General features: G+C 42.1%; 1 protein-coding gene across 1 annotated transcript in view; it reads right to left on the minus strand.

Annotated features, from left to right (window-relative positions):
- LOC129836275 (collagen alpha-1(XIII) chain-like) overlaps positions 1-26,536 on the minus strand; it is a 107,701-nt gene extending 81,165 nt beyond the window's left edge. Inside the window, exons 1-2 of the mRNA XM_055902213.1 lie at positions 25,737-26,536; positions 21,198-21,267 (exon numbers count right to left, since the gene is read on the minus strand). Coding sequence (XP_055758188.1) covers positions 21,198-21,267; positions 25,737-26,033 — 367 coding nt within the window. The 5' untranslated portion in view covers positions 26,034-26,536. The remainder of the gene's footprint in view (positions 1-21,197; positions 21,268-25,736) is intronic.
- Positions 26,537-26,833: the final 297 nt, after the last annotated feature.

Raw genomic sequence — 26,833 nt, forward strand, 5'->3', positions numbered from 1 at the left:
ACAGTTTTAAGGTATCTGCACTGGCTGCCTGTGAGATTTAGAATTAATTTAAAGATTATTCTATTGGTTTTTAAATCAATCCACAATTGTATCCCAAAGCCTAGGACCAAGAGGCATGGAGAGGCAGCCTTTAGTTATTATGCCCCCAGCCACTGGAATAGCCTGCCAGAGAACCTGAGGGGGGCCGAAACTGTGGACATACAGTACTAGTCAAAAGTTTGGACACACCTACACATTGAAGGGTTTTTCTTTATTTTTACTATTTTCTACATTGTGAAATAATAGTGAAGACATCAAAACTATGAGATAACTGGTAGGGAATCATGAAGTAAACAAAAAAGTGTAAAACAAATCAACTACTTCTACTTCATGAAGCGGGTTGAGAGAATGCCAAGAGTGTGCAAAGCTGTCATCAAAGGGTGGCTACTTTGAAGAATCTCAAATATAAAACATATTTGGATTTGTTTAACACTTTTGTTTACTACATGATTCCACATTTTATTTCATAGTTTTGATGTCTTCACTATTATTCTACAATGTAGAAAATAGTAAAAATAAAGAAAAACCCTTGAATGAGTAGGTCTGTCCAAACTTTTGACTGTACATAAAAGAGATCGTAAAACACACCTATTCAGCTTTGCTTTTCCTTAGGATGCGTTTTAGTAGTTTCATTTTTATTGTTATTCTTTCATTTTTTATCCTCTTATGTTTGTTGTGTAGTAAATATTTCAGTTTTTTTGAAGATGACAAAAAAACAATTGAATTTATGCTTCATAATCCCATACTGCCAATGTAGCTGTTTCATGGAAATGAGCTAATACATTGTGATTTAATCATAATGTCAATACTAGCTACAGTGGTTAACTAATTTGGAGGAAGCATTTAGTGTTGTGTGCATTGCGTCTGTGCACTTAGCTAGCTACCATCCCATCCCACAATGCATATGAATTGTGACTGGCTCATCCGTGGATGTACTGTATGCAGAAAACACCCTATTTTTTCCTTATTTTAGACATATTGGGACTCATCTCATCTAAAAAGTTCACTCAAGTTTGCCAAAAAGCACCTGGAAGCACCTTGATGATCATCAAGACTCTTGGAAGAATGTTCTATGGACAGATGATTCAAAAGTATAAGCTCCATTCCATTTCTTTTTTATCCTTAACTATTAAAAGCAAACCCACTATGCTTGAAAATATGGAGAGTGGTACTCAGTAATGTGTTGTGTTGGATTTGCCCCAAACATAACACTTTGTATTCAGAATGAAAAGTGAATTGCTTTGCCACATTTTTTAAAGTGTTACTTTAGTGCCTTATTGCAAACAGGATGCATGTTTTGGAATATTTGTATTCTGTACAAGCTTCCTTCTTTTCACTCTGTCAATTATGTTAGTATTGCAACTACAATGTTGTTGATCCATTCTCAGTTCTCCTATCACAGCCATTAAACTCTGGAACTGTTTTAAAGTCACCATTGGCCAATTCTTCCTCTCCGGCAACTGATTTAGGAAGGACGGCTGTATCTTTGTAGTGACTGGGTATATTGATACAACATCCAAAGTGTTTGTAATAACTTCACCATGCTCAAAGGGATATTAAATGTCTGCTTTTTACATTTTACCCATCTATCAATAGAGGCACTGTGGTGGAATCTGTTTTTGAAATTCACCGCTCGACTGAGGAACCTTACAGACAATTGTGTGTGTGTGGGATACAGAGATGAGGTAGTCATGGTAGACACTATTATTGCACACAGAGTGAGTCCATGCAACTTATTATTTGACACATTTCTACTCCTGAACTTATTTACAGTGTATTCGGAAAGTATTCAGACCCATTGACTTTTTCCACATTACAGCCTTATTCTAAAATGGACTTTAAAAAATGTCCCCTCATCAATCTACAGACAATATCCCATAATGACAAAGCAGGTAAAAATGGAAATATTACATTTACATAATAATTCAGACCCTTTACTCAGTACTTTGTTGAAGCACCTTTGGCAGCGATTACAGCCTCGAGTCTTCTTGGGTATGATGCTACAAGCTTGGCACATCTGTATTTGGGGAGTTTCTCTCGTTCTTCTCTGCAGATCTTCTCAAGCTTTGTCAGGTTGGGTGGGGAGCATCGCTGCACAGCTATTTTCAGGCCTCTCCAGAGATGTTCGATCTGGTTCAATTCTGGGCTCTGGCTGGGCCACTCAGGGACATTCAGAGACTTGTCCCGGAAGCCACTCCTGCGTTGTCTTGGCTGTGTGCTTTGGGTCGTTGTCCTGTTGGAAGGTGAGCCTTCGTCCCAGTCTGAGGTCCTGAATGCTTTTCATCAAGGATCTCTCTGTACGTTGCTCTGTTCATCTTTGCCTCAATCCTGACTACTCTCCCATTCCCTGCCGCTGAAAAACATCCACACAGCATGATGCTGCCACCACCATGCTTCACCGTAGAGGTAGTGCCAGGTTTCCTCCAGATATGACGCTTGGAATTCAGGCCAAAGAGTTCCATCTTGGTTTCATCAGACCATAGAATCTTGTTTCTCATCATCCGAGAGTCTTTAGGTGCCTTTTGGTAAACTCAAAGCGGGCTGTCATGTGCCTTTTACTGAGGGGTGGCTTCCGTCTAGCAGCTCTACCATAAAGGCCCGATTGGTGGAGTGCTGCAGAGATGGTTGTCCTTCTGAAAGGTTCTCCCATCTCCACAGAGGAACTCTGGACCTCTGTCAGATGGACCATTGTGTTCTTGGTCACCTCCCTGACCAAGGCACTCCTCCCCCGATTGCTCAGTTTGACAGGGCGGCCAGCTCTAGGAAGGGTCTTTGTGGTTCCAAACTTCTTCCATTTAAGAATGATGGAGGCCTCTGTGTTCTTGGTGACCTCCAATGCTGCAAAAAATGTTGAACCCTTCCCCAAATATGTGCCTCGACACAATACTGTCTCGAAGCTCTTCGGACAATTCCTTCGACCTCAGGGCTTGGTGTTTGCTCAGACATGCACTGTCAACTGTGGGACCTTATATAGACAGGTGTATGCCTTTCCAAATCATGTCCAATCAGTTAAATGTACCACAGGTGGACTCCAATCAAGTTGTAGAAACATCTCAAGGATGATCAATGGAAACAAGACGCACCTGAGCTCAATTTCGAGTCTCATAGCAAATGGTCTGAATAGTAATGTAAATAAGGTATTTCTTATTTACATTAAAATCTAAAACCTGTTTTCACTTTGTCATTATGTTGTATTGTGTGTAGATTGATGAGGGAAAAAAATTATGTAATCAATTTTAGAATAAAGCTGTAACGTAACAAAATGTGGATAAGTCAAGTTGTCTGAATACTTTCCGAATGCACTGTAGACTTGCCATAACAAAGAGGTTGAATACTTATTGACTCAAGACAGCTTTTAATTTGTAATACATTTTCTTTATTTTTTGAAAAACATAATTCCACTTTGACATTATGGGGTATTGTGTTTAGCCCAGTGGCAAAAAAAAATCTAAATTGAATCAATTTTAAATGCGGGCTGTGACACAACAAAATGTGGAAAAATTCAAGGGGTGTGAATACATACTAAAGGTACAGGATGTGTAGCTGAGGGTATTATTGAGAAAAGTCTAGTAAGTGTGAAGACCCTCTAGGAAGTCAATTTGTGTCTTTGTCGTTGATGTCTCGTTCCACCTTCCCATACCCATTTATCTAAGCAGGGGAGGTTTCAAACACAATAAAAAAACATAGCTAGCAAGATGTCAAAATGTACATATTGCAGTTATAAAATACTACTGCCATGCTAAAAAGCAGGCCAACGTCTATCCAATTACTTTGAATTGGAAAATTGACAAATTATATGTGATCAGTCAACATAACTATTGAGTTACTTTTTCTGGAATCGCCAAGTCAATTGTGACCTCCCGATCTCACAAATTGTTTCATGTAATTTCCCAACAAGGAGCATGGAGCCTTTAACAGTCGAACCAGGTCCTTTAACAGTCGAACCAGGCATTTTCTCCGTCTTTTGATGTGGGTTTGATGGCAGGTATCTGGGAAGCCTTAGCTCTGTTGATAGGCCTGCAGGCCTGACAGAACAACTCTTTCCCTGGTTAGGGCTTCTAGGCCCTATAATTGATAAGAGCCCATTATGTGTTCTGCTGTGTGTAAGAGGGACTGGGGAAATGATTAACCTCGCTTTACGTTTCTGACCTCTACCCTCATCTCCTGCGCTACGCTTTCCCAGACCTCCGCCACATAGCCTGTCCTGTCCTGTTTCCAAATAGTTCCCTTTTGAGTTTGTTAGCAGATCAGGTGTGTAGTGCTGGGGAGAGAGCGGCGCTACCTCCCTTTATTCAATTTGAAAAAACACAGAAAATGTATTCTTATCAATTTTAAATTAATTTTATTTAATTACCACAAAAATTCCATGAAAAAAGATAGAATGACAAAAAAAAGATAGAATGACAAACCAATCCAATATATAGGCTACAGCAGCCTAGAGATAGGTCAATTGTGGTTTTGTCCCTGTCTTCTCTCTGGCGATGGCGAGAATGATGAAGAACTGTAGGCTGTGTGTGCACTGCGGAGGCCTGTTAGAGCCCTTCTAGCTTGGTATGTGAGGGTGGGAAATTGGAAATGTGAATTGGGCCAAGTTGGAGGTAATAATGCCTTTAGGTTATAGTTTATTGCAATGCATTAATACACCACACCAAAAGCTTGATTTTATGGCTGTTTTAAAACAAATTTCCTGCCATTCTACATATTAATAATTTTTGTTCTCTACTTGTCAAGTGATTTGATCACTTAATCCACGTAAATAAATTACATGAATTGATAGTTCACCTATCTTTTTAATTGTATTCTGTAATAGGGTATATTGTAAACATGAGTTCAAGCTAATCAAATCAAAGTTTATTTAGCGCTCCAATAAATAAACACTCATCAAGATCTGTTGGCTATGACTAATAGTCCTACTCATCCCTTATTATTATTAGAAATAGAATATTTCTCACAATCGGGTTCCTTTAGTAAAGTTAGCAGCCAGGGCACCTGTGATACAAGGCAGTATTCGACATCCATCCACATCTGAGCAATGCCTGAGGACGTCGGGAGATGACGTGGAAACTGGCCACTAGGGGCAACAGTAATCGCTGTTACCTTCAAGTAGGTTTCGGTTATGCTACTGTGTTGCTAGGGTATCTGCCTCTGATTCCAAAGGTTGCAAGTTCGAATCCAGCGATAGAAAGTTGTTTGAGAGTATTGTTTTAAGCCTATCCCAAACCTTACCCCTTACCTTAACCATTCAGATTTAATGCCTAACCTTAAGATTCTGCAGTTAATGCTTAAACCTTACAAACGTCTACATTTGACATTTGAGAAACATGGATAAACGTCTATTTCTCATAACAGAACAGGATATAATAGCATAGCATAGTAGGCCTATAAAGTTTTTACACCAAAAACACCTCCTCATTTCTAATGCGATTATAGGATGGTTAGCTGAAGCTGAATAGTCAAAATATTCTCATGCACTAAAACTCAACAGAGCCACTAAACATGATTTAAACAAAGAAAGGCTAATAGGTTTGTGAACACCATATGCTCTAATTTGCTCACAAAATAGTAATTTAAGTAGATGGAAATGAATAGGTTATTCCCATGAAACTGATGGAGATCAATCAGATGATGACACGCAGATGCAGTTTCACTGGTAAAACGTGAAGAATTATCATTCACGATGGACAGTGATGGTGGCCTATTTTAAAAGTAGGTATACCTAACTTGGTGTTTGAGGGTGTTAAAAATAGAACATGTTCTTGAGACAATATGTGTGGGCATAGGCAGATGTTGCAATTGGAGGATGCATTTTATGCATATTCTATAACAGGGCACTCCAACCCTGTTCCTGGATAGCTACCAGCCTAGCCTGTAAGTTGGAGTGAAACCCTACAGGACGGTAGCGCTCCAGGAACAGGGTTGGAGTGCCCTGTAAAGATAGGCTATTCAATGGGCTACATCTGTCGGAACAAACTTTGATTGAGGAAATGATGACGTCGTCGACATATTTTTTTGCGCTCCCACACCAAAAAAAAAAAGCACTACACCACTATAAGACAAACGGATGGATGGACGGACAGATAGCCAGACCCCGCTAGGGATGGCCTTAACAGGTCCTCTGATAATGCAGTCACAATGATAGTCTATCCTCAAAATCTGAGGCCTGGATACACTTTTTGTCTCCAATTGTGCCTGAGCAGAATTCTGAGGTAACTGGTATCAATGGAATCCCAGCAATGCAATAGCGTTTCTCAGTTAACCCTATTAGTCAACCAGGGTCCCCGCTATGTGCTTGTGGTGGATCAACAGCCAGGACGAGATCCAGTGTCCCTGTTAAACGCATAAAGCTCTTCCACATTTTTCTCCTTACCTCAGAGATTTGAGGCTCTAACGTATTTGCAAGACAAAACGGGAGAAGTAGCTCATACGTGGGAGCAGGAGCATTCTTTGACCTAAGAGGAATCCAAAGCACTCTGGACTTACTTCCAAGTCAAAACAGCAACAAAGCTTCCATTGAAGGTGGAGAGATGATTGTTTCCTTAAGGAACTAAAATAATAGCTGAATGAGAAACGGATGGATTAAGACGGATTGAGATGAACTCCTTTTTTGTAAACGAACCTTCTGATATTTACCTTTGAAGATAATTGAGTGTTGTGAATAAAACCAATGAACGTACAATCATTTATTTGAATTGAAGTTGCCACACAAACTTGACCTCTCTACTGAGAGTACTCCAATAAGTGCACTTCAGTTGGATCCAGCATGACACCTCATAGGTGTAACTCAGAATGAAACCAAAAAATCTTTGTATTATGATTGCAGGAGAAATGTAAAACATGTTCTATTCCTTCCACTGATTCAGCGATAAGGAACCCAGAAAAGGCTAGAATGTCAAGAGCAAGGGTGACAGACCTGCAGAGTTTTCCTTCAATCTCCTTGACTCCAAAGAGGAAACGCTAACATTGTGCCTCTCGGAAGTCCATGGATAGGCCAACTGATAGCTACCGTTCACCCAAAGCATTTTTCTGAATTTAGATAAATGTGAACATTTTACACAAAACAGCTCGAACACAGTAACAAGTTGTACCGACTTCACACACAATTCAGATCACCAGCAAAACAAAGCTACTTGACTGAATTCTGCAGGTATATTTTTGTACTTGTAGTTACTAACATCCATAAGGTACAAATACAAAAGCATCATGATTTGCAGACAACAGATCCACTGTTGTCCAGATCAGATTTGAGTTTATTTTATCGACATATTATTCTCTTCAGACCAAATGTTCTTATGAGGGGGATGAGACACCAACAGTAGATTAATGATGACAGTTGTGTGAGTGAGTGAGTGAGTGAGTGAGTGAGTGAGTGAGTGAGTGAGTGAGTGAGTGAGTGAGTGAGTGAGTGAGTGAGTGAACGAACCACTATCTGATATCTGTCTGATTCAAACATTTTGTAATATACTCTGCATACTGTAGACACGTAGATAGACATGATTCGAGGGAGAGAGAGTAATCCTCCCTGTAGCAGGCCCCTACTCCACCACTACCACATATCTACAGTACTAAATCCATGTGTGTGTGTGTGTGTGTGTGTGTGTGTGTGTGTGTGTGTGTGTGTGTGTGTGTGTGTGTGTGTGTGTGTGTGTGTGTGTGTGTGTGTGTGTGTGTGTGTGTGTGTGTGTGTGTGTGTGTGTGTGTCTATGCCAATGTTTGTGTTGTCATTGATTTGACCTTACTTTGAAACGCCTGAAATTTCAGAAACGTAAATAGCTCTCTCTGATGTGACCACCATTATCTATACTTTTAGCCATTTATATATTTCGAAAACCATTCGCCTGTATGCTTAAATGCAGCATATGCAGCACCAGGCACTGGAATAAGTCAGTCAAAAGAAACATAATCCTAAAATTAGAGGGATCACGCTGATTCGGATCCCTTTAATATGCAGTCGTACATTCAAATCCTATTTTCAACACAGGGTATCAGGGTGTCACGTCACATTCATTGAAGAGTTACATTTCCACAGAGCTCCACCTTTAACATAAGAGCAAGCTCCTCCCAAAAGCCTTATTCTTCGGGATATGAAAATAAAGAACTCCCAGTGCTGCTAGCTTTCTGAGGGCCTCCTGTTCCATGGGCTGAAAAGTGGAGAGAGTACACAAAGTCTGTTCGTATTGACTGCATGGTGCAACTTAGCAACCATTAAATCTCTTGTTTGTTGAGGGGAAAGCATTACAGACAACAGTGTACTTTTGGCCCAGATCTAGCATCATATCCTGTACACTATATGCAGTACTCCAGAAGTTGTGTTTCAACATTCCACAGGTTTTCCATAACTCAAAGCACAGCACTTTTGGTTTGAGGTGAATGGGTAATGAACGATAGGTTTACACATGTCAACAGAACCTAATACGGTAACAACCACTGAAATAAATTCACTGACACAGCCTTCTCATCCTGTATATTATCCTATCATCATTACCAAGACGTGTCAGACAAGAGAGTGTAAAACAGAAAGTCGTATGTGAAACTTCTCCAGGCCTCAGGAGAAGGGCAACATCCATCATAGTCAAAATGGTAAATAAACCACCCTCTCCCCCCTATTGGATGTTGATGTTTCAGCTGAAGGGATACTGGCAAACAGAGGTATTGGAGGATAGTTCTAGAGAGACTTTTTCCACCAGAATATAATATTATTCAAGATTCTAGTCCCTCGCCCAATCCGAGTGTGATGGGAAGCAGATGTCCCACTTCTTCAGCCCCATTAGACAAGAGGAAGACTCATCCACGCTCCTAATAGCCCTTATTAACAATCAACACTCAAGCGCTTTCATTTGGCCAATCTGCTGTCCCAGTTAAAGATGTCAATTCACGCGATCCATCTGCAGGAGGTGGCAGGAAGCCATTCTGAGGGACGCCAGTGTACGGTGTCCCCTCTTGCCCAAACTTTCAACTCCCTAATTATGCTTGAACTCCTAAAGGTAATACATGACCTTTAGCAAATGAGCTACTGCAATTCCAACTACTGTTGCCCTCCGTAGCTGACGAGAGAAATAGGGAAATACAGTTTTCCCTAAATTTCAATGAAATATGTTGCTGTTGGCAGGCGTCCCAGCTCTGTTACCATAAGAGCGTGCTCCCTGTGGTCCTCTGGCTGTGGTCTGCTCTGATACCCACAGGATGTCTGGAGCGAGCGAAGGGGCCACTGTGAACGGTGCCAACATACAGAGGGGGGCCCCTTAGGCCCTGGGGCCACACACTCACATTACACATGGTATCACGTTTTGGCCCATTATTGAATAAAGTATCTTCATAAAATGAGGGAGGTATAATCAACCTATCTGCACAGCCACAAGGGGAATATTTTGTTGTTATTGTTGAAAGATATATGTCACGTTGAAGTAGCGAACTGTTGAGGTGGTTAGCTGATATTTTCCATTCATGACACAGCAAATTCTCAGAAGCATTAAAACTGTCAAATGCAACAGGCAGCAAGAACTCTGTAAATCTAGATAAATGTGGATAATCTCCATCGTACAGGGAGAGTAAAATTACTTGACAAATACGTCTCACTATGACTGAAAACACAGGGTTGTTTAAACAACCAATAACTTTTCATTGAGACTTACCACACCTAAAGGGTCCGGCCGTGACGCCAATTAGGACATGATTAGCTTTCCAAGACAGCAGCCTTTCTGTGTTCTAAGCAGTTCTCAGGCGCTATTATATTTCATGCATAACTCAAAATTCTGAAGTTATGAAATTCTCTGCATATACAGATGATAGAACAGATATGGTCCCATAAAAACCCTTTCCGAGCAGAGCCTGACTTTAGAAGTACTGTATTGTCATATCGAATGTGGCTTCCATTTTATAGATTTTCTGTTGCTAGAATAGTTACAGTGAAACAAGTTTGACACACAGGGACTCAAAATTGGTGGCAAATGTCTGAGGTTTGTGGTTGTGACCAATGTGTCAGCAGAAACTCAGATACACATATATACACACACACACTGTAGTTTGAGTGACTCGTTCAGTGAGCCAAAAAGATCTTATAAGTTCAGCTCAGACCAGTGCCAGCTATTTTGCGATATTGGCATTCAAACATGGCTGAGATGTCTGCTTCAAAATCAATGGAAGTAATCTTGGAGCGTTTCTATCGGATATCTGTGCTTTGTTCAGACTGGAGTCCCATTGTATTGTATTGGGAGTTCTTCCTAACTTCTGTGCCATCTGGAAAGCTACTGAGCCCGCTCCACATTTCAAATGAAATTGAAACATAGATGTTTGTGTTGGTTGGTCGCCATCCAAAGAAAATAATCAAATTCTTTGCTCAGTTTTACATTTTTAGATCTTCACATGCATAAGTGCATGAATGTTCACAGGCCAAACTTCTGTAATGTTCTCCGGAACACCGGAAAATAGCCCTGGTATTCCAGTATTCCTCTGAGAATGCAGGACAGGAGTTTGAAAGTTGTATGGTCAAGGATAATTGAAACGGTGAGAGGGGCGATTTATTTAGGTATACTGCTGGGTCTTTTGCATATCTAATGGCACCTCCATTTCTTTGTTTATTTGTCAAAGTCAATGCAAACTATGCACGCTGCAGAGTTGGCTATCAAGCTCAGTTACATTTACAGTCTACAGCCCTTGGCTTGTTCCAACAAACATGTTCCAACAAAACAAAACATACAGAGATACATTCATGTAAACAATTCCTTAATTAATCATCTAGGGTCAGATCGTAGCAGAATGGCATTGTACTGTATTGGGTTTTCTACCCACTATTAAACTTCTCCATGCTAAGACGGTGCATTTCTGTTTTCCTATCCAACTAGAATTGTCCTGGGGGCTCAGTGTATTACATCTCATTTCCCCTCTATGTATTCCCTGTCATGCTTTTATTTGTAGCAGCACAATTGGTGCTTCTTGGTGGCCAACACGAGCTGAATGACCATGCATTTCTTAAAGCCTATTCACACAACATACAGACCAAAAGCCAATGTGAAATTGGATACATACAGTGTAGGCCTATCTGTACATAGCACCAGCCCTAATTCAGAGTCTGATTCACTGGTGTTTATATCAGCAAAACAATCTTCAAATATTGCAGAGAGCATACTCTATTTGCTCAATCGTTCCTCAAATTCAATACGGAAATAACTGGTAGGAAGGCAAATAGCCATAAAGGCGTTTCCACCTGATTGGAGCATTAGGTTGGCTGTGATGTTTCTACAAACAAGATGCTAACAAGTTTAGGATGTGAGTGTTCTGTTGGAGATGGAGTAGTGGGAGGGGGATCGAGTGGCAGCAAGCTCTTTGGTCAGGACCAGACTTATGTAGAAACCAGATGGTCAGCTAGCTCTACTGTGCTCTGACTTCTCTCTGTCCACCTTTATCCCTCATCTAGTCTCTGTCTGTAGCAGGCGACAGCCTTCTCCAAGTTTGGCCACACACTGGCAGCTGCGCTGAAAACTAATCACAGGCGAAGAAAGTGGATCCGCCAACCCTTCTTCCTGTCAGCAGGGATATCAAGGTGAACTTGGGGACTCCTTAAATAACCAGCCCCACGACCTCTTCACCCCCACCCCAGCGCAAAGATTAGAGGAAACCTCTTGTTTATAAGGGCAAACAGGGGTCTTGTTGAACTACATTATCATCTGCAGGGAGAGTATTTAAAAAAAAAAGAGGCTCTGGATTCATTGGCTTTACTGCACCGTGTTAATTTAGGTGCCATGTGTGTGCTCACTCCCAGCGTCTCGCTCTTTCACCCTCGCTCTCTTTCTTTCTGCTGCTCTCTTTCTCACTTGCTCACTCTCGCTCTAAAACTCACTTGTTATGGCCATCACATGGTTGGAGAGTTACTTATCCAATAGAACTCAAAGTATTCTTAAATGGAACAGTGCAGTATCCCTCAGGGAAGTTGTCTTGGGCAGCTACTCTTGATAGTCTTTCATGGTTGAGGGTTGAGAAGAAATGTAATACTTCTCCTCTAGTCTTTTTAAGAAACATTTCTGTGTTGAAAATGCCTAACCATTTGTATAATCTATTTGCATACACTTCAAACAGACATACATACCCCACCAGATGCGCCACTATGGGTTTCTTCACTGTACCAAAACCAAAAACAGATTTAATGAGTCGCGCAGTTATGTATAGAGCCATGTCATTGTGGAATGCACTGCCACCAGAGGTTACACAGGCAAAAAGCAAGTAAAAAAAACAACATAAAAAACATATTGTATCTCTCTGCTTCTCTCTCTCACACACACACACACTCTCTGCTGCTCTCTCTCTCCCGTTCTGCTGAACACTCTCTGCTGATCTCTCTCTCACACACACACACACTCTCTGCTGCTCTCTCTCTCAAACACACACACTCTCTGCTGCTCTCACTCTCGAGCTGCAATGGTCTGTCAGCGAGCGTGCTATAGGCATGCGCTGAGGGCCCAGCGTGCCAGTTAGTCAATGAGCGCCACTACCCTGCAGAGAAACTGGCACTGGAGCAACACTGACAAGTGTTTGTACCTTGGGCAATAAAAAAGTCACAATGTTTGTACATAGCGTTATCTCCCCAAGTGGTCCTTCACCTCCTCTAAACAAGTCCAATTTAGATTCATGGACAAGCATGCTAATGTCGACTCAATAGGAATGAACTGTCTTTTCAGAACGCTGACTCATTTTGATACACAAGATTAACATCTGCATTTAAAACTGTACTTTAAACATCTGAAAAAGAATGACTAAAATAACAACAATATAAATACAAATAAACTCTCTCTTAATATCGTAAACAAAATAATACAAGGAAATAAAGAATATGCATTATGCTAATGTATCATATGGGGGTAGTGTTGGAGAGAGTTCTGTGTGTGTCATGCAGTGCTGTGCGTTTGTCTTCATGCCCAGCCTCAGGCCAGATAGTGGCTGTGTGAGGGACAGTGGGTGACAGCGCCGTCCTGCCTGGCTGGCTCCCTCATTGCCCTGGATTCTGTGGGTGGCGTGGGTGGTGAGGGGGTAGAGCAGGGGTCAGCTATGCCAACCATGCCAGGCTGCCGCCCTGTGGCAAGGGGTTCTGATTACACCCTCTTCTGTCTCTTCCCCTTGGACCCCGGCCAGGTAAACTGTCAAAGCCCGCTTCCTCCCTCTCGGGATGCAGACTTTAAAGGCCTTTATCCTCTGCCGCCTTCCTGCTATCCCCCATTCCCCCTTTTTCACCGGATTAATCCTCCCAGATGGATGGGACAAGAGCTCGCGCCCTGCTCTTTTCCAAAGCAATGTGGAGATGATAGATCCACTCTGGCCTGCCTGTCCCAGGATGTTGTCCAACCAGTGGCAGTGACATGCTCTTCCAAAGATAGAATCCCACCTTTACCCGTACATACACCCTCCCATCTCTCCTAGCTCAATGTTGCTCACTGTTGTGATTTCAAGCCACAAACCAGCTAAATCCAGGGAGTTAGCTTCTTTGATGAAGCGGAAATGCAAATGACAAGAGGGGGAGGGGTGGGCTCGCTCTCTCTCTTTTCTCTTTTTGCGGACGTTAGATCCAAGAAAGTGCCAACAATGTGTTGATTCAAGTCAGCTCTGGAGTCAACTCTTGGAACAAGGGCCTGGATCAATCTCCCTGTCACAGACATTTTCCTACACTTTGACAGATTATTAGTTACTTGTATTCATTCGGTACAAAATATGAATATATATATATATACACAATATAGTTATAATTATTGAAATATTGATATACATGTATACTGTATATATACACATGAATGTTATTAATTTGCTACAAATGTGCACAAAGTCACCATATCGCCATGTGCGACTCCTCTGACGGCATAGACATCAATGTAAACATCGTTGACGACAGAGCCGATAAATACTCACACACATTTTTACACCCATAAATCAGAGGGCTAACATACACACGCTGTATCATCCACGCATGAAACAACACAAATGCTTCACTCCCTTTGTCTCTCTGTTTATCTGACTGTGACATGAAACTTCCTGCTGTCCCTGTTACCAATATCATCTCACATTATCATTATGCTTATGAGCATTTCTCCTTGAATTACCTAGACATTTACATACATTAGAGAATGTGTTATTTTCATATTCATAAAATCATATTTATGCAACTGGGGACTTTACTGTGATAATCAATTCACCACAGTTATGTGAAATAGTTCAGCTAACACATTTCCAAAATCTAGAATAAACACCACAAACATCCAAGCCATTAAAAATAACAATTTGTGAATGTCCAGCCAACCAAAACAACAGTCTCAGAGCCGAAGGCTTTGTGAAATACGTTAATCCATGCTGCTAAGAATACGACCATCGCTCTATTTGGCGTTGGTCAACATGTGACCATTAACATGAGGTAATGGGAAGGTGACACATGGAGGGTCTTACTGACCCCCTCACCATATTTCGCTATGGCAGCATGTGATGCTTATTAGACACTCAGGGATGTACAGTACACATCTCCGCATACCCAGACGATTCATGGGCACAATTCAGCCATCGGCCATGTCTGCCTTTTTATATCCAGGAACTTGGTATTAGACAACATTAGAGAGTCGTCAGTGTTATAACGGCAATGAGGAGTTGAGTCACAAATTGTTATAAAAATATATCATAATCATGATACTCAGCGTAAATGAAAAGTGAAATGTTTAAAGCATGCTAACTACCCAGCTCCGTTTAGCATGTCCCACGAGAATATCTTTTTTTACAACTTCTCACAAACATGTCAAGCCGTAATTAATGCCTAGTGTCCTTCGAGTGAAGTACTCACTCTGACCACAGTTCAAAAGATTCCACTCAACAGCACACCGTACATACTGCATTTACCACCTTTGCACCAAAGGGACAACTATGCAGAGTTTACAATGATAAGTTCCTTTCAGTCAAGTGAAGCTGTAGTTCAACAGTAGTTCCTTTCAGTCAAGTGAAGCTGTACAACAGTAGTTCCTTTCAGTCAAGTGAAGCTGTAGTTCAACAGTAGTTCCTTTCAGTCAAGTGAAGCTGACAACAAGGTCACAATCAATCAAATACTCCATCTGTTGACGTTTGAGGGACAATTGGAGAGCTCTTCAGGACGAAAGTGTTCCTCTTCAGTCAACACAGCAACCACTACTTAAATAAAAAAAAGAATTGGAGCCATGCGGACACTGTGTGCTGCCCTGATTGGCAGGGCCAGGATGGACACTGTGTGCTGCCCTTATTGGCAGGGCCAGGATGGGCACTGTATGCTGCCCTGATTGGCAGGGCCAGGATGGACACTGTGTGCTGCCCTGATTGGCAGGGCCAGGATGGACACTGGGAGCACTGTATAGCCATATTTTCACTGTCTTCAGAAAGTATTGACACCCCTTGACTTGTTCCACATTTTGTTGTGCTACAGCCTGAATTTAAAATGGATTAAATTTAGATTTTTTTGTCACTGACCTACACACAATACCCCATATTGTCAAAGTAGACTCATGTTTTCAGACATTTTTACAAGTTGATTTAAAAAAAAGCTGAAATATCTGTATTCAACCCCTTTATTATGGTAAGCCTTAATAAGTTCAGGAGTAAAAATGTGCTTAACAAGTCACATAATTTTTTTTTTTATTTTACCGTTATTTTACCAGGTAAGTTGACTGAGAACACGTTCTCATTTGCAGCAACGACCTGGGGAATAGTTACAGGGGAGAGGAGGGGGATGAATGAGCCAATTGTAAACTGGGGATTATTAGGTGACCATGATGGTTTGAGGGCCAGATTGGGAATTTAGCCAGGACACCGGGGTTAACACCCCTACTCTTACGATAAGTGCCATGGGATCTTTAATGACCTCAGAGAGTCAGGACACCCGTTTAACGTCCCATCCGAAAGACGGCACCCTACACAGGGCAGTGTCCCCAATCACTGCCCTGGGGCATTGGGATATTTTTTAGACCAGAGGAAAGAGTGCCTCCTACTGGCCCTCCAACACTACTTAACACACTATAATAAGTTGCATGGACTCACTCTGTGTGCAATAAGTGTATAACATGATTTTTGAACAACTACCTCATCTCTGTACCCCAGACATACAATTATCTGTAAGGTCCATCAGTTGAGCAGTGAATTACAAACACAGATTCAACCACAAAGACCAGGGAGGTTTTCTAGTGCCTTGCAAAGGACTCCTATTGGTAGCAGGCATTGAATATCCCTTTGAGCATGGTGAAGTCATGAATGGTGTATAAATATACCTAGACTACAAAGATACAGGCGTCCTTCATAACTCAGTTGCCGGAGAGGAAGGAAACAACTCAAAGATTTCACCATAAAGCCAATGGACTTTAAAACAGTTACAGAGTTTAATGGCCGTGATAGGAGAAAACTGAGGATGGATAAACAACATTGTAGTTACTTACAATACTAACCTAATTGGCAGAGTGAAAAGAAGGAAGCCTGTACAGAATAAAAAATATCCTAAAACATGCATCCTGTTGCAACAAGGAATAAAAGTAATACTGCAAAAAATGTGGCAAAGCAATTAACTTTTTTGTCCTGAATACAAAGTGCTATGTTTGGAGGAAAATCCAATACAACACATTACTGAGTGCCACTCTCTATATTTCCAAGCACAGTGGTGGCTGCTTCATGTTGACAGAGCTTGAAGAACTTTGAAAAGAATAATGGGAAAATGTTGCACAATCCAGGTGTGGAAAGCTCTTAGAGACTTACCCAGAAATACTCACAGCTATAATCACAGCCAAAGGGAATTCTACAAACAATTGACTCCGGGGTGCGAATACTTAATGTGAATTAGATATTTCAGTATTTAATTTTCCATAAATGTTTTTTTTTTTATTCAGGCTGTAGCACAACAAAATGTGGAATAAGTCAAGGGGTATGAATACATTCAGAAGGCACTGTACATACACATATCCCACAATGCATTGCTTCAGAATCCTGGTGGCAGGCTGCAAAGGGACAACAGCCACACTGTCCTGATGAACCGAACCTGGGCGTCTGTTATTGTTAAAGGGCGACTGCACTTCCTGATTTGGCCTTGTTTTTCATCAATGACCATTACGAATTGCTAGCAGCCATTCCTGAAGGCAAACAAGAGTGGTCTTGGGGGTGTGGTTTGATGTGGGTGTTTCTTGGGTGTGTCTTTGCCATTCAAGTTGAGGACTTCTCCCCTCCTGACTGACTCACCATCTCGAGATAGCCAGCTAATTCAGTTCCATGTGTAGGCTAAAGCCTGCGCTGACGTTGTGTTTAGCCAAGCTGACAGCAGCTAGCTAGCATAGCTTGGGGATAGCTGCAGCTGGCTATCCTATCTCGCGTATATTTCTCTGTCAATTGAGTTATGGCACGATAGCGAGAGTCGGTGTCTGGAATGTGTTTCATAAGACACGCGCTCTACAACGCATTACTACTAAAGTAGCTAGCAACTTGGTTTCAACGTTTCATCACTTCATGTAAATACTTGTTAGTGTGGAAACGATATCAACTACAGCGAGTTGAATGCCTGCGGTCCTCAGTCAGCTCAGCTGTCCTACAACACAATATGCTGGCTAGTTTTGTCTGGTCTCGTCTCTCCTTATGTCCACTGTTAGATCTTTCCCGGAAGACAAATCCCATAACTAATATCCCTATAGGTGTAGGCTACATGTGGACATTACACAAACATCGTCCAGCTTGACTGTAGATACATCAACAACAAAAATGTATGGATGTGTTCGTGTTACAAAGACAAAACATTTTCTGATGTAAATATCATATTGATGTGCTTATAAAGACTGATTGCCTACACTTAACCTAACAAATCAAAATATGTTGTGTGTAGATTACAACTTCAGTTGTCTAACCAGAACTAGAATGGCATTTCCATTTTTATGGTCTATTTGCCCAAATCTAAGGATTTGTCTGTTTAACACCCTGACACGCACAGCTCTCTGGGTGAGGTTCTGTCTTCAATTCTCCAGTAGGTGATGAAGTCCCTTCCATCTACGTAATGTATTACAGGTTATGGACATCTGCACTCAGGTGGCAGGAGGGGTGGAGCGGTTGACACATTCATCCTGGATAGGAAAGAATTTGCCTCATGGTTCCAGCAGACCTGCAATGACATTCAGTCTCATGGGATGGGTGGCCAAAATAACTAACTGAAAGCCAAACCCCCAATATGACTGTATTGAGGCATATGTCATGGTGCTTATATGGCTATATGCTACATTTTTAAATGTAACCTTTATTTAACTAGGAAAGTCAGTTAATAACAAAAATGTATTTACAATGACGGCCTAGGAACAGCGGGTTAACTGCAGACCGACAGATTTTTACCTTGTCAGCTCGGAGATTCGATCTAGCAACCTTTCGGTTACTGGCCCAATGCTCTTACCACTAGGCTACCTGCCCCCCCAAAGATTAGTTCCCTGACCGGGAATCGAACCCAGGCCATGGCCATGAGAGTGCAGAATCCTAACCACTAGACATGCCACTGCCTACTTCATTTGTTCATTTATTAAACAAGACAGCTCATGATCCAGTGCCTTTATCCCAGTCAACACACCTATATTTGAGCTTTAATTATCCTTATTTTGTTATAATTTTTGGGAGGGGCAGCCAAATCTCTGCAGGCCCACCCACCAACAAATGTCTGGCTATGCTACTGTTTGGAACTGTTGTCTTCATACACTGACAGCTTAGGTCAGCAAACCAAAAGTACATTTTCACATTAAGTATATTCAGGAATGGTTAGCCTAATGTACTTAGAAAACATACATTTTGAGAAAATGTTGAAAAACTTCCAAAATAAAAATGGAAACAAGGCCTCAGATGTACATTTAACAGCAGTTTTTGAAATGAATGACCAGAAACTGCCAAACAGTCTGCCCAGGCCATAAAACACAAGCCATCTGGGATGGCTCCAGTTAAAAGGCTCTCACAACTGAAAAGAAAGGGTTGCTCTCAGAAGCTCTGACAGCACGTCCACCTTAACTGGTTTTCACGGAACCTCCGAAGACACTTACCGGTCAGTTAAGACCCTGACATCCTATTGACAAGACCAATTAGCACTAATGTGTGTACGCTCTCACCTCCGCTGGTTCTCACAGGCCTGTTCCGCATAGGCCCACTCATTCACAAACACACACATACACACACACACTCTTTACTACTTAATGACTGACACCTGGGGGCTTGAGCAGAGAAACAGCAGGTGGGCTTAGTGACAGAAGAACCTTTACCAATACAAGTGTTACATCTGCTCCTGCCACACCCTCTACTGCTCCTCCTGTGTCTCCTTGACCTGCCGCCACTCCCCCAGTACTCTCTTCCTCTCTCTGTGTGGGCGGTGAGAGGTGTGCTGGAGTCAGAGCAGATCCCCACCAGCTGCAACCTGTTCCATAATCAAGACCTCTACAAATACTCAGCTCTGCCACTTCCACGCTGCCAGATCGTAATCTCTGCTCAGTCAGTCTACGGTTCTAGCCGTTTGTTACTATTTAGATCCTGTTGTGCCTGTTTTCCTTGCCTGACGCTGTTTTCCTCTCCGCTACAGTTCCGCCCGCTCTGACTCTGGTCCCTGTCTCCAGTTCCAAGTCTCGTCATCCTGCTACTCTGTCCTGGATTCCCCACTCTACTACTCCCTTGGATTCCCATCCGGACCTGCTTACCCTGTCCCAACCCCTCTTGTTCCAGCCTCAGCCTCCGCACCTGGTTCCCTGCAACCCACCCAAGCTTCCCCTGACCTGCACTCCATCTTCCCCCTGTGTTTCAATAAATACCTTGGTTACTTCATCCCAGTTTCCTCGTCTGAGTGTGCTCTTGGGTTCCCCTGTTCCACTCCGCGTAACAACAAGTTTTCCTTGTCAGTCACAATGCTTCATGTTTGCTAACAGCCCCAATTAAGATGTTCCAGAATGTTTGGTACTAATGGAATATATGCCGTAGGTGCACAACTCTCTGTGGCATAGGATTTCCAATGGAAGAAATGTGAATGCTTTTTCTTGACAGTCATTGCTGTTCCGTTCAGTCCACCCATACCATAACTACAGGGTTAGTTGTGTAGCGGATGTGGCTAGTTATCAGTGGGCTGCCGTGCCCTGTCGTGCGGCCTAGGAATGCCCTCGTCACACCAGCTTGCATCATGACCCAATGTGACACAAAATGCCTACGCCGCCAACCACTGCCAACTGTGCCCAAAATACACATACACCTGTCGTCATAATGAAGCTAGCCTGAGGGCACGTGCAAAAGGATGGCAAGATTTGGCATGTACAGTATCAAGTGTACACATAGTATATACCAGTAAAACCTGTTGAATCCCTGCATCTGTTGCCCCTCCTAAAACTCAGACAATGAATCCTGCATTGTGCGGTAGTGCCATAGCTGCTGCATCTATAAAATCTTCCCTTACTTGCTTTGATCTTGTTTGTCTTTTCACCCTCCAACCTTGCTGTGACGTTTTTAGTGTTTGCATGGTTTGCTTCGTATCTCTAATGGCTGTCAGCTACACACGTTCAACAACAGAAGCATGCACAAACATGCACACAAGGTATCAGTATCCAACATCAATCAGCAGTGAATCATAAAAGTGTCCTTACATGCACAGAGTGCTATTAGGCAACTGAGATAATCTCATTTAAACTCCTCTCATCTGCCGCTTATGGCATGAGTGTTGCACACTGTTCCCATTGACAACCTAAGTGCAGTGAATGACCACAATCAATTATATCACACTAATAAAGAAAACATTGAACACCATTATACACAAAAAAAGTATGCTTTTAGAGATGTTTAAAGATCCTTGTATGGTAGCCTGAACCCAGATCTGTTTGTGATTTTGCCTACTCCATTGTCATTGTCTACAATTCCATAAGAAGTTGGCAAGAGAGCAGAAGCAGACTGGCACCAGGCCACATAGATCTCACTATCCCCACTCAACCCTCCACCCTACAGCAGCGGTTTGCCAAATGTAAACGCCCCTCCCACGCTTACATATTCAGGGTAGTGAGCCATTTAAGCAGGATTTGATCAGCACAGATTAGTCGCGGTGGATAAAACCCTTGATTACGCCTGAGCACAGCTGTAGAGGTGTGCTCGAATCCGTCAAGTGTGAGGGATCAGAGATGAGAGTTGGCGGGACAGAGGCTTAGGCTTACCTGGTGGACAAACGCAGCCATGGGGTGCTTCTCTGGCCTCTCGTGTTTTGGGAAGTCGAGCCGCCAATTTCTGCACGTGGGGGGAAAAAACGGAAGAGAATGTTAGCCTGTGGATGGTGATGAATCAGAGTTCAAAAGCACATCGACCTAATTATCAAACGACAAAGACCCCTCTCATCTTTAATCAAGGTATCAAAGTTGGACAATTGACCTCATTAGATAAACAAACACCGTTTGCTTTTCAACACTAAACTAACACAGAACTTCCAGTACTGTCCCACTGCATAGTAGTCAGGGCCATTCATAGTACTTACTATCAGAGGCATGCCACGTGTGCTGTTTAGAGGCCTCAAACAGGTGCTGGAGTTGACATGGTATAGTTATGACTGTTCTGTCATTCTAAGCATCGGGTACAGTAAATGTACTGTGTATGTTACCTCAATGTTCCTATCCGGCCTCTAACCAAGATACTGCACTAGAGACTCTGGAGTGGAGTAAACTGGTCATGGAAAAGAGAATCCATTCTTGGTATCAACTTAAAATTTATGAATGTGTTACAGCTCTTCCGTACATATCACTGACTCAGGTCAGCATGGGAATACGCTGTTACGGTCATGTCAAGCCAGCCAGACATGCTCCTAAAATGTGGCTGGCTGGCTCCAGATAGCATAGGGTTGGAAGTAAAGCGCTCCCGTCATTCAAAACTCTCATGCGAAATCAATCTCAAACTGGCTTTTGACATATTTCTCTAAACCGACTTTAAATGAATCATGAATGGGTCCAGGAATGTATTTAGTTGATACTGGCAAGTCTTTCTCTCAGACTCAGCTGGTGATCTCTTTAAAAAAAGACCAGCCATAATGAGAGATACATGTTCTCCAGGCATTTTCTCTACTGATCTCTGAAATGCCAAGTAAAACTTTAAATAAACAAAATACCAACATTTCTAAAGAATTCTCCCACCTGGATAATGGAAAGAAAAAAAAAGACAATACGTAGTGCTGATGGTCCTGAATCTCATCTGTCACGTGACACTAAAAGCTTCCGAAACCACATCAAGGATCACAGTTGACAACCACAGCCACTTTAAATCTCAATGAATAGAGAAGTCTGCTGGGAGAAGCAAAATATGTAATTACAGGGCTTCAAATTACCAATATTAACCAAATTTACAGGCATATCTTTATTTAGATTAAAGAATGAATAGGGTGGTCTCTTTACTAGCTGACTGACTTGAGAGTGATAACAGGCATCATGATGTGGATAGACGGATGGTGAGGTGTTATGGTGCAGACATGGCAGCTGAGGCTCTGGCTCCTTTTTGGGTTAAGGGGAGAGAGAAAGGGAGGGTAAAGAGGAAGGTACATTCTCCGCCTCTCTGCCTCCCCACTTTAATGGTAACCCGATGCCAGAGTTTTTGATCTGGTTTTAATATTCTATTTTAAAAAGGATGACAAAACATTTTACAATCCCAAAGTCAGATTAATATTAAGACCCTCTGACTTTGCTGCCCAGGGGCCCTGCTATGGAGGCACTATAATGAGCGCTGTCCCCCTGTCCTGTGGCTACATCTCTGTTACTGGACTGAGGGACTTTGGGGCGTATTCTCCATAGCTCTGCTGGGAAACCGATACCCCACTTGACTCTCAATGATTTCTCTAACAGACGTGCCATTAACACGTTGGTATCATCAGTCACATGGTCTTAAATCATTTAACACCAGGACATAAAGTACATTATTGATCATTTTGTGCTAATCAACAATCGTTGCGTTGTTTCCATGTGTCATAAAGAGATTAATCTCCACACTCGTTTGCCCTCTATAAATTCTGCCCCCTACGGACACAACGGACACGCCAAAGATCCACAGGTGTAGATTGTTAAATGAGCTGTAAAGGAACTTCTTTGCTTGCTGAAGGACCCTAACTCTACCATACACACTTAGAAAAAAGGGTTCCAAAAGGGTTATGCAGCTGTCCCCATAGGAGAACCCGTTTTGGTTCCAGGTAGAACTCTTTAGGGTTCCATGTCGAACCCTCTGTGGAAAGGGTTCTCCTATGGCGACAGCTGAATAACCCTTTTTGGTTCTAGATAGCACCTTTTCCCCCCCTAAGAGTACACATCTACAATACACAACATTTTCCTTGGAGCCTGTGGTTGTTTGGAAATGGCTTGGTATCCAAAATATTGATATACAAGAAGAGAATTGTAAAGTGATTCCATAATGCAGAAAGGTAGAGAGTTCCTTCTTATCCACTTCTACAGAAGTCTCAGCCCCGATCCTTCACTTAGACCCGAACCCTCTTACTGCTAAATCACCGTGAGAGGTTGAGCTCCGGTCTTGGCCTCAGCCCTACAGGATATGGCTTTGACTCTATCATGCAACTTTACTCTGAGAAAGCACAGAGGCATCCCCTAGAGTGTGTTGTTTTTATTACCTTGTCTTATTAGTACATGGAGCATTTATCCCCACTACTCTGCTGGCGCATTCTGCTCTATCGAACTGCAGCAGTAGATTGCATGCAGAGAGATGGCAGGTGGTTGTCTGCTCAGTGCTCAGCAATGGTCGGGCTGCCCAGAGCACCTCAACACCACATCTAGTTTACACACTGTGGGGTGACAGACCAGCAGGGACCAGAGCGAGGAAACCCAGGCAAGGGGAGACGTATTTCTCACTTTTCTACACCTCGGAATCTGGACTGAAACTCACACGAGCTTGAAGAGGGAGAAATGTGCGCTAGGCCTCTGTCAAGCCTACGGAGAACACTTTCTGGTCAATTTTAATGTTGAACAGGCCAGTTTTAGGGTGACATAATGATGTGTTCAGGGGGTGTCAGAGAATTTTTGGAATGAGTGTCTCTCAAGACTCTTGATTTGTGTTTCAATCAGTGGAATAAATGTTATATTTCTACAGGAGTGGCTAAAACTGCATAGAAAAGAAGCTCACAAGTCATTTTTACCATACAGCTGTGCTTTGTCAGAGCAATACAGAGATACAGAGCAGGAAATATGTATATTATTTGAGCTACAAAAATTAGAGTACAAAAACATGAACCACATACATTATCCAATAATGTATGCAATATTACCTCAAATCTGAATGTGAATAGTGAGTAATAATTTAGGCCTGTGCAGCTACATTTTCCAGAGAGGATTTCAACTTGTACTAAATTAATAAAAAACAGTTGGAGGCTCTGGAATGTGTTGTGTGAAACAGGCAAAAGCTGTCAGCTAAAAGCGTTCACATCTGCTGTTTCGTCACATTAATAATGTGAATTTACATAAACAGATCTAAACAGAAAGACTGGAGGAAGATTATGGCTATGGGCCCCACCAGCTCATTGCTACATAGCAGATATTCACTAACTACAATAATGATAAGCAATGTATCAAACCTACAAGATCATTGGGTATTTGTGACATGCACAATGTCAAGTCGGCAAATTCCAAAAGCTGATATTCACTTTCACTGTAGGCTATCTTGTCTAATGCACCGTGAGAGGATTCTCTCTTATTCATCTTGGATTTCAAGGATACAATCTGTGTTGTTAATTTTCTATAGGAACACATACATTTGTATCCTAAAAATAGTGTGGTGACCATGATTGCAGTGGGGAAAAAAGAGTCTTCTTATGCACCCCTTTGAGGTGCACTGCTGTCTCTACAATAAGTGCCTTTACAATGATGTCCCGAGTAAAAGTGGAGGGGAACATAACAAACAAAGGTAGGCTAAAGTAAACAAGGGAAGGGAAAACAGGGGCACTGCGGGACTTCAATCACAAGATACGGGGTTGTTGGTATAGCTGTGGAAGTGGTCAATTAAAGGCCAGCGCCAGGGCGCGTTGAAAAGCAGCTTTTAAAACAACAGACGGGATCCCAGGGTCATTCACAGTCCTGTTATCTAAACCATGGTGATGTCCCAAAGACGTACGCAAATTCTCCTCCCATTCGGTTTCAATTTAGGGATAAACTAGACTTTGAACTAAAGCCAGCGCGCTATGGATGTGACGCGCTTTTCCATGCATGTGTTATTCCATCGGAGTCTAGAGGTAGCCAATGAGAGTGCATGTGATTAAATGCAATATTAAATATATGTATCCGAAAATGAATATCTTTCTTGCTAAAAAGTATTATAAACAAACTTATTTGAACTTTGGACATTATATTCTCGTGCATGTTAACATAAGCAGCTGGTCTAATACCAATCGGAACTGCCGCTGCTTCAACCACTTATGGAATGAGTGAGAGACATCGATATGCGGGGTAGGCTACGCATCCTATCCATGCCCTTTAAAATAGGATATGTAAACAAAATACACAATATGATTTTTAGAAAGTAGGCTCATCAATATTTTCAGTAGCATGACTAACGGAATGGATAAATAGTCATTTAAAATATGTTTCCCCACAGGTGTGTAAAAACATTTTCATAACCTATAGCCTAATAATTTGAACAATGCTACAGTAAGTAAGCCTACAAAAGTACAAAATGTGGATAAATACATGTTTAATGTGGAATAATCTGGCCATAACCCTTACCTCTTCCAGAATCTGATCTATTCGGCCAAAGATAACTGGTTCCACCTGCTCGAGTGAGATCCACGCGGAGAGCTGCGTATCTCTCTGTTTTTCCAAGTTTAGGATCCTGGACTGAAGCTCCGAGGTTCTCAGGTAAACGAGAATGCAAAATCCAAGAGACAATACAGAGAATACGATGCCGACAGTTATACCAGACAAATCTTTCCAATTCCTCCAAAAGCGTTTTTTGCAAGGGTGCTCACTGCAAGTCCTGCCTACACTTCTACCAGCAACTCCCCACTTTTGATCTTCTTCCATGTTTGTTGTGTTTATTAGATTTTTATCCACAACGAAATTCCAACATTCATCGGGAGAAAGGTGGAAAGCGAATTGTAAGGGATATATATCCTTACGACCTAACTTTTGACAGGGGAGTTGCCTTGGGCAAGTTGCAGCTGTCCTCTTCTCCAACCACCTTACTATATTCAGATGAGTGTCTATATCAAAGTATTATGAGGCATTCTGTAGATTTGGATCAATCAATAAGTCATGTCCGATTTGAAAAGAGCTTTATTCATTTGCCTTGTGGTTCAGCGTTGCCATTTGACGAGATCTTCAAAGCGGTCCTGCAGTGTCCCAGACGACAGTCTATCTAGCCTTCTATCTCTGCAAGATCACCAGAGCGCTCTCTGCACAGCTGAAACCCGACCCACTCACTCGCCTCTGCTCTAAAGTAGTTATCGTGGGCCTTTTGCGCCACTGTAGAGTTAGTTGCCTACATGCTCCTCCTATTAGTTGATTTAGGCTAAATGTCGGGGCGGGATTCACGTCGGTGTTGCTGCCCCAGTTGATCCAGCACTGGCGGAGGATATTTTTAGGTCTGCACAGTCTAGATGCGAAGGGAACACGCTAACCCCTTGCTCACCGAAGTGCAAGTTATAGACTCTTCCTCATGAGTAGTCCGTTTCTGTCTAATGTCGAAGAGTAGGAAATCAAGCACTCAAGTTCACTTAAATAGGCCTATATGGTTAATCGAATTGCCTACTGATTTTGTTGGCCAATGCCGAGCCTATGTTTGATTAAAATGAAGAGGAATTCCAACACCATCAACACCAACC

The sequence above is a fragment of the Salvelinus fontinalis genome, chromosome 37, assembly GCF_029448725.1.
Source record: "Salvelinus fontinalis isolate EN_2023a chromosome 37, ASM2944872v1, whole genome shotgun sequence".
Classification (NCBI taxonomy): Eukaryota; Metazoa; Chordata; class Actinopteri; order Salmoniformes; family Salmonidae; genus Salvelinus; species Salvelinus fontinalis.